This window comes from Palaemon carinicauda, chromosome 11 (genome assembly GCF_036898095.1).
Source record: "Palaemon carinicauda isolate YSFRI2023 chromosome 11, ASM3689809v2, whole genome shotgun sequence".
In the NCBI taxonomy this organism is placed as follows: domain Eukaryota; kingdom Metazoa; phylum Arthropoda; class Malacostraca; order Decapoda; family Palaemonidae; genus Palaemon; species Palaemon carinicauda.
This window is the reverse complement of record NC_090735.1, coordinates 142,843,591-142,858,173: the sequence shown is the minus strand read 5'-3', so window position 1 is coordinate 142,858,173 and position 14,583 is coordinate 142,843,591. Positions and strand designations below refer to the sequence as shown.

Here is a 14,583-nt window from a genome sequence, read left to right as displayed (position 1 = left end):
AGAATCCATTGAATTATCTCTTTCTGTTTCTTGCTTCCAAAATTCTCATTTTTTAGGATTTTTCCTTTAGTTTTTCATTTTCGTGTCGAGACAGTATCTATAATGACATTATTTCACTTTTTCCTAGTTATATAAAGTATTTTATTATTGCTTACATTACGTTTTACCCCAGTGCAAATTATTACTTTGCCCTCTTAAATAGATACTGAAAAGATATAAGGGTTGGTATGTATGGAACTGTAAATCAGTTACTGTACAAGATATATTTTTTCCAACTTTTATATTTTTGTAGCTGCATTTTTTTTTTTAAATAGGAATTTGGATTATCCCCTTTTTCACACAAGGCCTTAGTGGCCTTGAATTTAAAGAGTTAGTCGATGTTATTTTGGTTTGTGAATAAATCTTTTTCTATGTAGCAACACGTGGAAGAAGTGTCAATGATGACTTTGGATGAATGAAGGTAAAAACTAAGACCCTCTAATTCAGGAAGTAATAGATTTTTGTAACCGAGTATTAATATTGTTCAATTTGGTATGTTAATAATAAACTAGAAGTAATTTGCTAGTATTTAATGTATATTCATGGCATGAGTATCAATTGTGCTCCATGGCTATTGTAAAAACAAGTTTTTATGATGCTAGGAAAGTGGGCTACAGTATTATTAAATTGCCATCCAAGATTGTATCATTGTCAACTGCTTATTTTTGTAAATGTATGTAAAATTCTGCAGTAGATACAATAATGTACATAAAAATATACCAAAGGTTGTTTTGCTTTATAAGTAAATACTGTAGAAAGCAAAGTTCAATGAACCTTTATATGGAAGCCTGCCTTGTAATGGTCACAAATAGTGTATATAATTTTTTTTGAGGGCAAGTTATATATACGTATGGTAGTTGCTGCCTGTAGTGCAGAGTGCTTCAATCTGTTTTCATCTCTTTACCCTATGTATTCTTCCTTCGCTATACTGTGTTCAACAGTTATAAACTGCATATCCATACTTAATCGACTCTTCTTTAATTGTTGCAGCATCTTCAAGTAGCGCTGCAAGTACTGTCATGGGAAGCCCTGGAGCAGAAAAGAGAGGTACTCGATCTCCTTTACCACCACTTCCACAGGGTGATAATAGTCTATATTCGGCACCTTCTCCACAGCCTCCTCATTCTCCTCCACGCAGTGTTCCTCCTGCTGCTGAACGACCTACACAACGAGCCCTTGAAGAAATGTATGCTAAGGTAATTATAAATACTGTGTGACCAATATTAGAGTTTCCATTACTGGTATTGTCAATGAACAGCCACTTATTTTTTTCTTCTCACCTAGATTTAATATGAGACTTGCTGTTGGCAAAGTACATGGGTAATGATGTGATGTTACGGAGTTGAATTAAATTTATGCAGGGAAATATTTCCAAACAGACCCAAAAATACATGACTTATTACCCACTGGAATTTTAACATAAATGTTTAGCCCTTCTTATTATCTGATCTATGAAGAACAATAAGAGATGCAGTAAAATGAAACAGGGATCAAAATAAAAATAAAAAATACTATTAATAATTATCTAGTACCCCTGTATAATAAATGAAAGTCATGGAAACCCTGTGAATACTTCTGGTAGTTAAAGTCCTTCAATCATATACAAAGTTATTAAATCTACATATTTATGAGGAGGTTTTTTTTCTTTTGGCATTGAGTTTATTTAACATTTAGTACTTAAAAGAAACTGCATACAATACTGTACATGTTACAATACCATACCTGTTATAAAAGCCGCTTACAATATTGTACATATAAATAAAAATTTTATATAAACAACCTTCGTGCATGTCGGAAGCAGTAAAGATTTGCCTAAGGCCGGAATCACATAGGAAGTAAGGCCGGAATCACATAGGAAGTGACGCGAAAGGAAATGCCAAAATGCGAAACGCCCCATGCCACACTTCACCCTGTCACATAGGCGTAGGCCGTGTTTACATTTGTTAGTTTATAGATGTATTCCAAGGATGATGATGCAAAGGAAAAAGGAAAGCACCTGTTATGCCATGAGCATTTTTGATCAAGGAATAGAAAAGGACAATTTCATAAAAACCTGTTCAATGATGAAATATAGAGGAAAAAAAATCTAATCATTTAAGAATGTCATACAAGACTTTTGATGAATTAAAGTCACTGGTGCTTCCACATTTGCTATCTGAATAATTGTAATTGGAAAAAACCAATATCAGCAGAAGAAAAATTAATTTTGGCTCAAGAAAGCTTGAAATTAGTTTTAAAACTTATTAGTAACAGAAGTGGTAACAAGAAACACACACACTCACACACAAAATATTATTGCCAAAACATTCAATAACATCAAAATAAAATTCTATTCATAATTAAGGAAATAAAAATACATACATACAACAGCATTTTGAACACAATGTATTTCTTTACATTGTATAGCATAGGCTTATTTAAATTTTATATTATTTAAAGAAATGAACAAAAAAGAACTGTTGGTTAATCACAATGTATTTGTTTTTTGTAATCATTATGAAATTTTATGACTCCTAATAGATTACACAGCTTTGCCTGAAACACGACACAAATAGTGAACAGGATCACCTTTGGCAGACATGTAGACACATGTTTCCCGTTTCTGATGTGTCGTTACTTCTTGTGTGACACTGTCGGTAAAGATCTTTGTTACTACTTTTGTTTTCATTCACAAGATGTTTCGGGTCTCGCGATTCTCATTTTATATTCCTTCCTATGTGATTCCAGCGTTAGGGATATCATTTCATTCTTCCTTTACTTGTTTTTACTAAAATTATCCTCTTTCAATTCACTTTGCTTACCATTAAAGAAGCTAAACAGGGAAAAGATGAATTTAATTATGTAACTGTGAAGATATTTTTTTTAGGAAACTTAAGAAAAGTGAAATAATATATCACTCCACTAGAAATGAATGACACTTAATTATTATATAGCCTAAATGGTGATCTCGACACATTGACAAAAAATGCTTCATAATTGGAGAGGTAAATGTTAGAAAAAGTTATTCTAAAATTACTTTGAAATTTCACTTTTTTTTTTTTTGCGGGAATTGTTATTGTATATCAAAAAGAGTTTAGACCATAAATTTATTTTCTACAGTAGCAATTGGCAAATTTCAAAATTAGTACAGTATTGAAAATTGCAATGACAATTTCTTTTTACTCTAATGCTTAAAATCACAATTTACTGTCACAGTACTATACAGAATTTGTATAAAGATGAGCCATAAATGTAGACATCAAGAAAGGTCATTAATTTTCTGGGTTTCTTGAACCTTGTTGTTGCTTCCCATACTCCATTGGTCAGTTGCAATGCATATCCAAGCATTGATTTTTGGATGAGGTTACAAGTTCACTTATTTGTCAGATTTTCACTGGAACTTGTCTTAATGTAGCTAGACTTTCTTTTTCAGAAGACTGTGTTTTATTAAATGCTCATTAAGTCTTTCTCTAATCTTTGCTGTTTTTATAAGCCAAATGTATTTCCAGTAAAGCCTCATATTACAAACTATATTAAATTCTAAACACCTGGGTGCAAATTAACAGAAGCATATTTGAATTTCACTTTGTGGAAAAACCTGTCATACTCTCATACATTCTGTGAAGCTTTTAATGTGCAAAATTATGTGTATTCAAATGTTATTAATAGTTCCTTTCATTTATTTCCTGTTATGTCAACAAATTTATTAATTAGATTTCAAGTATATTTAATTACCTTTAGGTAATCCTTGTGAAACTTTTAAATTTCAGACATGGTTCTTGTAATATCTATTAGAATAGTAGTTGAATGTTACATGGACTTGAAAATAACTAACTTTCTTGTTATTGACTATTTTTCAGGTCATGAAGAAGCAGCGACCTGGACATAGTCGTGGCAATAGCTCTGGTGGAGGTGAAAGTGATAATGGAAGTGAGAATTCTTCACGAAGAGGATCAGTAGATATAGGAGGTGGTCGATGGGGTTCTCATCACTCCACTCCTCCTACGACTCCCCGTCAGTCTGTGGATCTTGGAGCCATGACACATAGTCTCATAGAGACAAGAAGTAACGATACATCGAAGTCCATTAGCAGAGCAAAATCTTATGAAACAGCAAGCATTTGGAGTGGAACTTCCCAACAATCACAACCTCTACCAAAGCCAAATCCAAACTATGAGACAATACCTCAGCATCCTGGTAATTTCTATTCGGGAGGTTCCGATCCTGGTTATGAAACTGTCAAAAATTCTGAACCACCCTATGCAAGTGTAGAACGCCCTGAAGAAAACTATCCAGGATATGAAACTGTGAAACCTACTTCTGATATAGAATCAGAACCAGGATATGAAACATTGAAACATCGAGAATATGAACCTGGTTATGAAACAGTAACTGGAGAAACCAAGCAAACCACCTCAGAGCCTGGGTATGAAACTGTTGCTAATAAGACAACCCAAGAAGATGACGAACCAGGGTACGAGACAGTTGTGCATCAAGCAGAAGTTGCTGACCCAGGCTACGAAACTGTAAAAGGAAAAGCAAATGAGTTTGCAGATCCTGGCTATGAAGAATTAAAGAGTGCTGTCCATCATGCAAGAACTACCTCGGAACATGATCCAAATTATGAACAATTGAAATTTACTAGTCGACGATCAAGTGATGGAGATGCTGAACCAGGTTATGAGGTTGTTAAAAAGGTTGAAACTGAAAGTAATTATGAATTAGTTAGTGATTACGATACGCCAGAAAAATATCCACCCTACGAAAAGATTGATAAAACCGAGAAGACTGAAACTCAGCAAACCCCAGTTTATGCAAGCGTACGTAAGGGAAGTAAAAGTCCAGAGAAGAAATCACCAAGTAAAGAAATTCCTGATTTAGATAAAGATACTGGTGCAACTGGCCTGTTAGAGAGTGACTTGGATAATCTTCCTCCTTTGGAACCAAAAGGTGAATTAGTTACAATTGAAACTAGAAATGAGAATCAGAATATATCAGTGATTACTCGTGTTAAAACTCCTTCGCCTGTAAAGAGTCCATCTCCTCCTCTTCCTGTAAAGAGTCCATCTCCTCCTCTGAAAGAGAGTCCAGTTGCAAGTCCAGAAAAAGTATTACCGCCAGAACAAGAAAGCCCAAAGAAGACCCCTCCAGGAGTAGTGAAAGTAGAGGAGAAAGGATCACCAACTTTTGATAGAAGTCCTGAGAGTGAATCTCCTTGTCTTACAAAGAGTCCAGATTCTATGTCTGAAATGAGTCCAGAAAAAGAAGAAGCCCCTTTCAGTATTCCACCAGATACACAGAGGAAGTCGCCATCACCACCACCTGTAGATGACAAAAGTCCTGTGAAGGATTCCATACTAGACAAAAGTCCTATGATGGATTCTTCACTAGAGAAAACTTCAGAGATTGAATCAGTATTATCTGAAAAGGAATCACCTCCTGCAGTGAAATTATTTGAAAAAGAATCTCCTACCATCTTAGTTACAATGGAGAAGGATCCTTCCATAGATCAAGATTCATCATTGATTGCAGATAGTCCAGAAAAAGAGACCTCACCTATAGTTGAAAGTGAAGAGATAAAGAGCACTGAAAAAGTTAGCTCAGATGCTAAAAACATAGAAACTGTGTCCAAAGATAGAGATAGTTTTGATGATGAATCATCAGGTACAACAGGAAGTCCAGATAAAATGCCATCCTCACCCCTTGACAGTCCAGTTTTTGAAGAGCAACCGATGGGAAAATCACTACTTGAAGAATTACAGGAGTCTACAGAAACTGTAGAGACATTAGAACAACAACTACCACCTCCAGCACCTGATTCAAAAGAGGTGGAGGAGCATATTTCATCCTTCCAAGAGAATCCCATTTTACCACCACCCTTACCTGTTCAAGAGGAATTTAATATAATCCCACCATCTGTAGATGATAATGTAATGAGAGAGAACTTACCATCTCCACCTCCATCACAGAGTCCAGAGTTGTCATCATCTCTTGCAACTGTAGATCATTTTGGTAGTGAGCCTCCGTTGCCTTTGCCTGAAACACACGCTCAACCAACAGAAACAGTAAATCCTCTTTATATCATTGATAATGGTATGCCTCCTATAGAGTCGTCTGCAATTAATGAAAGTGCAGGGGATGAAGGTGAATCTCACATCTCACTTTGTGGGGAGTTACCCCCACCTCCACCACCAATGGAAGTAGATGATACATTTCCAAATGATCTACCACCACCATTACCGGAAATGGCCCCTCTAGTAAATACTCTTCCTGAAGATACCCCTCCACCTTTAGTTCCTCCAGCAGATGTGGAAGGACTGGATGATATGCTAAATTTAGCAAATATGGGCTCATCTTCCTCAGGAAGTACAGCTGTTCAACTTGGCAGTGCCCATGGCAGTTCTGAAAAAGATTCAGAATCACCCCAAGACAATGAAGGAAGCCAGATGGAGGTAGCCTCAGTTGTGGATGATTTGCCACCCCCACCTCCACCATCTGATGAACCAGAAGCTGAACAAGACTCGGATGAGGAATTAGATAACTCTGTATCATCTGGGTATGAGCTTGGCTTCACTGCTGGTGGTGTAACTGTTACATTAAATCCAATGGTTGATGAGGATGAGGAGAAGTCAGAATCTCCTGATCCCATTCCACCACCTCCAATTAGTGAGCCAAGTCAAGTTGTGCCACCTTCACCTATAGCAGTTAGTGCTATAATAAGTAGCAGTACTGGTAGCCAGAGTAGTAGTAGTGGATCAGGTAGCCAGGACACAGGAAGTGGCAGTATTGAAAGTGTAGTAACTGTAGAATGTGCTCCCCCTCCACCTCCACCTCCTGGAGATGTAAGTGGAGGAGGAGGAGAAGGAATTGTGGAAGGTCAGCATTCCTCACAGTCCCCCTCAAATCCTGAAAGTCGACCCTTAGACCCTCATGAACAGATCACTGAAGTTTGAAATACTGCCTTATAGAATATGATTGAAAATTATGCAGACAAATTGTGAGAAATTAATAGTCAGTGGAGTTTGGATTTGAATATCAGCTGTTTGATTTTAGATAACAGCTGCATGGATTTGAATGCCAGCTGCCACAGATGTGATTTTATGCTGTTGCTCAGGTTGTTATTAGAATGACCAAACTGCCTAAATCACTAAAGGCATTTTTTATCATTATCACTGTCAATTCTTTTCATTTTCACTAGCTAGAGCTATAATATTGAAGTGGCAAATTAGTATTTGGTAGTTATTATTGTCGCCATAGACAGCTAAGTGGACCATCTCAATAAGGCAACACTACATGTTGACCTCTGGTAGCTGTTGGCTGTGACATTAACATATTGTATTGTAGAACCCTATTAGAAAGGTATAGGGTACTCTCCTTGATACTTTAGATTAAGGCTTTCATGTGGAATTAATGAAGGTTAGGGTATTTTGATAAAGGTATAACATTTTCAAAGTTGTATTAACTAGTTTTCAAGCTGTTACACTCAACATCTTTTACCAGGCAATGGACAGAAATGGTATCTGTAGTCACTTTTAAAAAAAATATATGATTTTTTTAATTCAAAAGAGCTTTGATGGTTAAAGAAATAAGTTACTCCGTTTTTACCATATGAATGAGATGGTTTTGTATATATATATATTTTTATTTATATTAATATAAGTGATAAAAATAATCTGGTGAAGTCAAATGTGCATGGGGTCAATTGGTGACATCAGTCGCAGTAGAGAAATTAATTACTGTAGCCCAGTCATTGCACTGAGATCAGTATTGAAGTATAAAGAATTTGCAGTATGCTGCCAAAGTTCCTGTGTTTGTGTGACAGGCAGGATTGAATAAGCTTTATAAACGAATATGTGTTCGGTACATGTTACGGTAAGTTATGTTTATTGTAATCGTAGCTGGTAGATCATTGCACTTAATTGTGTGCTGAATAATTGGTCAGTTTCCTCTCATCACACCAGAATTCTTTTATAGTAGATCTTTAGATCTCATTCTCCCGTGAAAAGGTCCAGTGATTTCAAATGTATGTAGAAGTTCAAACACTTGTTGAAATGCTTTGGAATTTGAATACATATAGGTAAATTTTTCACAGAGAATGCCCATCAAATTGCATTTTCTATTTTGCAATAACTTGTCTCCACACTTCTTAGTGTTTTGTGGTCCACACAACTACATCAGAAAAAATGCGATTGAAGTTTTGAGTGTTGTGTGTGTGTGCACGTATGAGTTTTTGCAGGTTTATGATTCCTTTTAATATCCTTGTCTCAGATATATTCAATTTTAAATCAAGACTCATTTTACATTGTGTTGTTTATCTTTTGTTGGTTATATGGAAATTTTGTGTTGGGTCCATTGATGGTAGGTCAAAGTTAACATGCTTTGATTGGATTTTTTTCCTCAAGAAATTTCTGTATGTTAATGTCATCCTCTGAAAGCTAAGATATTAGAATGTGACATGTATTGTTGTCAAGACTTCTTTTGCTGCTCAGTTTTGAATGGGAAATTAATGGAGAACTATCCCAGCTATGAATGTTAGTCATTAACCTCAAGTGTGATCATCATGAATATTAGAATTCAGTGAAGCATTTAAGGAAATGTATGCAGAGGATATAGGTATACATTGTTTGTGCTGTTGATATCGAAGTGACTAAACCCATTTTATTTCTAAAACATTATTACCTTTTGGTCACAAGAAGGATTTTCATTTTCATTTTCTAAATAACAGAGGAGTGACTGGAGCTCAAAGATCAGTTGGAGGTTGAACTTCATACTCAAGTCATGTATACATGTTGTGTATCCAGGTGCATGAAAGGAATAAATATTCCTTACTGTGCATAAATTTCTGGAGGATACAGAAACATCTAACGGTTTGTTTTTTTATCAGCCCAAAAGTATTGGACCCATATTCCTTGTGAGTTAAGTGAAAGTTATATTCTAAATAAAATGGAAGTACTTGCAGTATATCCCATGCCAGTTATTTTTAATGATCTCAAAGTATTATAGCATATTCAGAACCATTTTTATATAAAAATATGTAAAAGTGGCTTGTGGACAGTAATAAGTTTGTCAACCCTGCTTTCAAAGTTCCAGCAGTCTGATCATGGTAGATTGTTGAGCATGGAACCCATAATTCTCGAGTCATGTGCCATAAACGGCAAATGAAAATAATTCTCTGTTATTTGCTTCAATATCTATTGTGTATGCATGTACAGTACACTGCTTTTGTGGGAGTTTTATTTCAAATTGAATGGAATTTAATACTTGTTTCATTAAATGAGAAGAAAATTGATGTCAGCTATTGGTGATTTTAAAAGAAGTGTATATTATAATTTGAACTGAATGATAAACTGGTGACAGCAGTATAAGTTGCATCTCATTGTAAGCTCTATCTTAGTCATTGAATACACCACTGGATTATTTACACTAAAGATGATGTAGCTTAAATAACAAGCTACTCCTTGATTTATAATGTACCTTTAAGGAATTTGTATCCATTTCTAAATTAGCATAAAAATTACTTCTGATTTTAATTTGATACAAAAGATTTATTACTGAGCTGCATTGTGTAAATTTTAATATGTAGTCCATCAGAATTTTAAGGCGTTCCATAAATGAATACATGATTATATTGCTTGTAGTACTTAGACTATTCAAACTTATGCAATACATTGCCATGTCATTTCAGTGAACTAGAACTTGTAAAGATTATATATAAGGTTTGATTGCCTGTTCCATCAAGGTTTTATGTTCAATTTGACAATCTCATCAGGGATTTCTGTACTTCAAGAGATCTTTTTGTAGTTAGTAGGAGTATGCATTCAAGGCAAAGACCAAAGATTTCAAACTTATCACATCAGCCTCTTTGTTAGTGGTTTGATATACTCTTCACCACATAGCTTCTCAAATTTCATACACAGTTTCATCTAGTTTTACATCATGATATAGAATAGTAGATTTACTCCGTATAGCATGTCAGTTTATTCTGATGGACTAACATTTCTATTTCAGTTGCTGAATAAAGTCCTTCAAAAGACAACCTACTTCTGTGACATTGTTGTCACAGTTGAAATCCTGTGCATTTCATTTCCTTAAAGTTTCACTGCATTGTGAAGTATGTGTGTGTGCCAAAGATTATATGTTGTGAGATGTTTTTATTCATTGGTGTACAGCAGTTTTTGGGTATTATTATCTACTTCTTAGATCGTGCATCTTTTTAAGAACTACAAAATTCAAGGTATATCTAAGTCAGTTATTGAGAATACAAACACTTTATTTAGATTCATTTCAGCGTTCATATTTTATAATTAATGCTATGGTTATTTTATAGTGATTGGTTCTTACAGTGATTTTATTTTGTGTGCTAAACACAAACCATTACAGTACCTGAATATATGATTTCTCTGCTCCTCTAGGACGATGATATTATTAGCTTGATGCATTTACAGTTTTTTTTTTCTTTTTTTCAATTAAATTTTGGAGTGGTTGTAATCTGTCTACCTTGAGCGGTAATGTCATTGTTCTATCCTAATAAATTTTGTCAGCTTTATACTACCTATAATTATAGTGGGAATAGAGATGAAGGTTGAGCTGCTTCCATAACAATTAATTATCATCTTCCATTTCTGTTATTGTTGTTGTTGCCTTTCGTGGATGAGCCAAAGCTTTAGTCTCAATAGATTTTTTGTGATAGGTTGTTGTACTTATTGTTATTTATTTAGCACTTCATCCTTTCATAGTTTCATTGCTGGTGCTAAAACTCTGTGACTCTGTACTGCTTGTAAATAGCTTAAGTCCAGTTGGTCCTCCTCTTTTCACAGAGGATGTCCCACTGGTCTTGTAATTGTATGTTTTGTCAATACTGTACTTTCAACTGGAAAAGTTTATTATTTGTATTGTCTCTTTTACTCCATTATTACAGATTTAGTTGTATGTTATTTATATTGTATATTTAATTGCTGTTTCAACTTCACATTACTTTTATATGGTGTTAATTTGCATTTGGGTTGCATCACTAATCGATACCCATTTCTTACTCTCCACTTTCCTTCTTTTGTTTTACTGTACTTAATTTCATGGGTATATGTGTGTGTCATGTGGCATGCCAGACTTTCTTATGTGCATGTGACTTTGAATAAATACCTCCTGAGACTAGGTAAGAAAGTTACAACAAAAACAAGCTTGTAGTTAAAACCACTGCCAAATTAATAACCATTAGTATTTCCTTTCTGTGTTTTTTTTTTATTATATTGTAAGATATTAATTGAAAAACTATCATGAGTCTGCATATATATGCATATGTAGAAATTAATTAGATACTATACTGTGTATTAGAATGCAATATAGATCAATAGTGCCTTGTTAAAGGTTAAAGATTTTTTCTTCAGTTTTCCTTTTTCACCTCTTGATGTTGACTGTGTCTTACAAGGTTGTTTTCATTGGCTAATCTGTCAGTGATAATTTAGGTTTTAAGATGGCTATGGAATGTTTTTGTTTTAATTGGCTTACATGAAAAGGGAGGAAGAAGAAACTTAAACATACTGTCTACACAATATCTTATATGCCTGTGTCTTCTTGTTTATTATACATGTATTAAATATATATATTTCACCATGAATAGATGGTGGTCACAAATAGTCAGTTAATTTATATTATTATAATTAGATTTTAGGTGTCATATTTTGAGCCTACAATATCAATTTCTGTAGTCTGAAGAGTTGTCTGCATATAAATCCTTATTACTCACAAAATCAATATGAATTTTAAGCCGTTTTCTTGTGAAAAAAAAAAAAAAAGTTGCGTCAGGAAATGTTTTTGAGAACTGTGCTGCCAAGTTAGGTTTCAAATGTAATGAAGGTTAGCTGTTGTTTGATCTATCTTACAAAGGATAGCACTTTAATATGCATTGAGAATTAGGTTGTTGAAACGTTTGGCTGTTTATTCTATAACATTTCTTTGTATCTGTAACTTGCAATAGATTCAAGTTTAGGCAGCATAAGCTTTTTAGGCAATTGTTCTGGTCCATTTGTCTTGAAAATGACAGTACGTACAGTAATTGTTTTTGTCTTCGTAACTTTGGTACCCATGGCATTGTTTTTAGGAAACAAATACTAATACAACTCATGAATCTCGGGTAAGCATTTGGTCATTGCTGGACTCCGTTGCTGTTATATACCAATAGGGCACATACTTTTATTATGATGCATTTCTTAAATCAATCTATCTCATCAATCTGTCCCATTAAGTGATGATATGCCACTATTATTATATGAATCTCTCAATTAAATGAGGCTATACTGCCTTTGCTAATAAAAAACATGTTTAGTGCTAGAAGTGGTGGTATTATAATCGTAAGTCTTAAGTAAGGTTTAATGTTAAATCCCTGTTTCTTTTATAAGGTGTGCTATGTAACATTGCATTTTTTGGTGTACCATTACAGTTACAAAGAAAACTTTTAATTTTAATATGAAATTATAGTACAAACAAGTAGTATGGCATTTATTCTTTTAATGCATATACATTATATTCTACTAAATACATTGGGCTGAGATATAATTTCCTTATAAAATAAGACATTACATGCCTTATGCAGTTCTTTTAGGTTTTTACCTTTTTTTCATAAACCTAATTGTCCTCCTTTCTTACATACAGAGAAAGTACTGCGACAGTGTGCATTTGTCCATTAATATCTTAAAATACTTTTGAATCTGAAATTATTCTGTTAAAACAACAATGATTTGAGTCCAGTTTTGACCCCAAGGCATCTACATGCTTAATCGTTATTTGTTGAGGCTGCTGGTTTCAGTCACACAGTGTAGGCTCTAGTGATTATTGTATTTTAATAACTTAAAATTTTTTTTCCCTTTGTATTGTTTATAATCACATATGCTGATTTAGGACCTTGTTTTTTTATTTTCTATATGATTTTTTGTTTGAAGTTCTTCCGTCTTTTATGTTCATATCATTAGAGTATCTCATAAATACCTACCACTAGATGAATTATTTGTATTTTTAATCTTGGAAAAGGTTGTTTTTGTACTTTTTTATGTAAATCAGCTAATAGGGAAACAAGGTCTTGACTGAACATGAAGATGTGTAATCTCCTTTAGAGATTTCTCCCCAAGAAATGGTTTATTCTTTGCTGTTCCATTTGTAGTGTAGTGTGATGAGACTACTCCTGTGTCATTGGTGGTAGCTAATGGTGTATACATCATCATCCATGTCTCATCTACAAAAGATGAAATCATGATGCCTATCACCATCTTTCACAGCTCAGCTTTTTGTGTCCATTCAACCATGAAGTGTGTGTGTATGCTCTACTATTTGGTAATTTTGAACTACCCTAGACTAATGTTGCACGCATAAAGTGTAATATTAATAGTGTCAAAGTTGGTTCATCATTGCCATAGAGCAATAACTCACCTCTTGTGGTGTGTAAGCAACTTACACAGTAAAGAATGATTCTAGAAAAAGTGTGCATTTTATTACTCCTCTAAGTTAAAGAAAGAAACTTATTTTCTAGAACTGAAAAAAAATATCAATTCTTCCTTCTGCTGTTTTGACTAAGACTATAAAAACAATTACCCATATTTTATTTTATTGTTCAGTTTTGCAGCAGCTTTGGGTAAAATAGTACTTAAATTTGATTTTCTGAAGTAGAGGTATTTATTAATCAAACATGAAAAATTCAATCATTTATATTTTTCCCTAACTAATACAAACATGTAGTTATTTATATACATTGGCCTACATAAATTGCCTAGCTCGCGAACGTGAGCGTTAGCTTAAGACGATTGGAAATTCCTAAACCTAAACTTGCAATAGACCCAAAGATGTTTAATGCAGCAAAAATAAACGGGTTTCGTCTTTCTTTATGTTCGTGTCCTACAGTCCACATCAAAAGGTCACGAGCCAAAGATTCTGTCTCGTAAGATGATATTTTAATTATAAAATAAATTTTTGAATATACTTAGCCGGTGAATATATAATAGCTGCAACTCTGTTGCTCGACAGACACATACATAAAAAACTCGCGAGCGATCGCTATGCAGGTTGCGGGTGTGCCCACCAGCGCCAACTGTCGGCCAGATACCACTCTCGATGTAAACAAAACCTTCAATTTCTTCTCATCCCACTGCGTCTCTATTGGGGAGGAAGGGAGGGTCGTTTAATTTATATATTCACCGGGTAAGTATATTCAAAAATTTATTTTATAATTAAAATATCATTTTTAAATATTTAACTTAGCCCGTGAATATATAATAGCTGATTCACACCCAAGGAGGTGGGTAGAGACCAGAGTTAAATATGTTTACATCGTATAAGCTAAGAGTTTTTTCATTTTGACAGTTATCAATATAACAAAACCAAAATAAATAGGTACCTGGTAAGGAAGTCGACTTATACTTACAAGGCAGAGTAATCGTCTGTCTTCCTTACGGAGCCCAGCGATCCTCTTAGGATGCTGACAGACTCCCAGGAGCTGAAGTATCAAGGGCTGCAACCCATACAACAGGACCTCATCAAACCCCTAATCTGGGCGCTCTCAAGAAATGACTTTGACCACCC

The 14,583-nt window shown here is 34.3% G+C and overlaps 1 protein-coding gene across 1 annotated transcript in view; it reads left to right on the top strand.

Moving 5' to 3' along the window:
- The window catches only part of LOC137650256 (proline-rich protein 36), a 54,973-nt gene extending 41,492 nt beyond the window's left edge, over positions 1 to 13,481 (top strand). Inside the window, exons 10-11 of the mRNA XM_068383553.1 lie at positions 1,030 to 1,235; positions 3,879 to 13,481. Of these exons, the coding sequence (XP_068239654.1) occupies positions 1,030 to 1,235; positions 3,879 to 6,971 (3,299 nt within the window). The 3' untranslated portion in view covers positions 6,972 to 13,481. The remainder of the gene's footprint in view (positions 1 to 1,029; positions 1,236 to 3,878) is intronic.
- Positions 13,482 to 14,583: the final 1,102 nt, after the last annotated feature.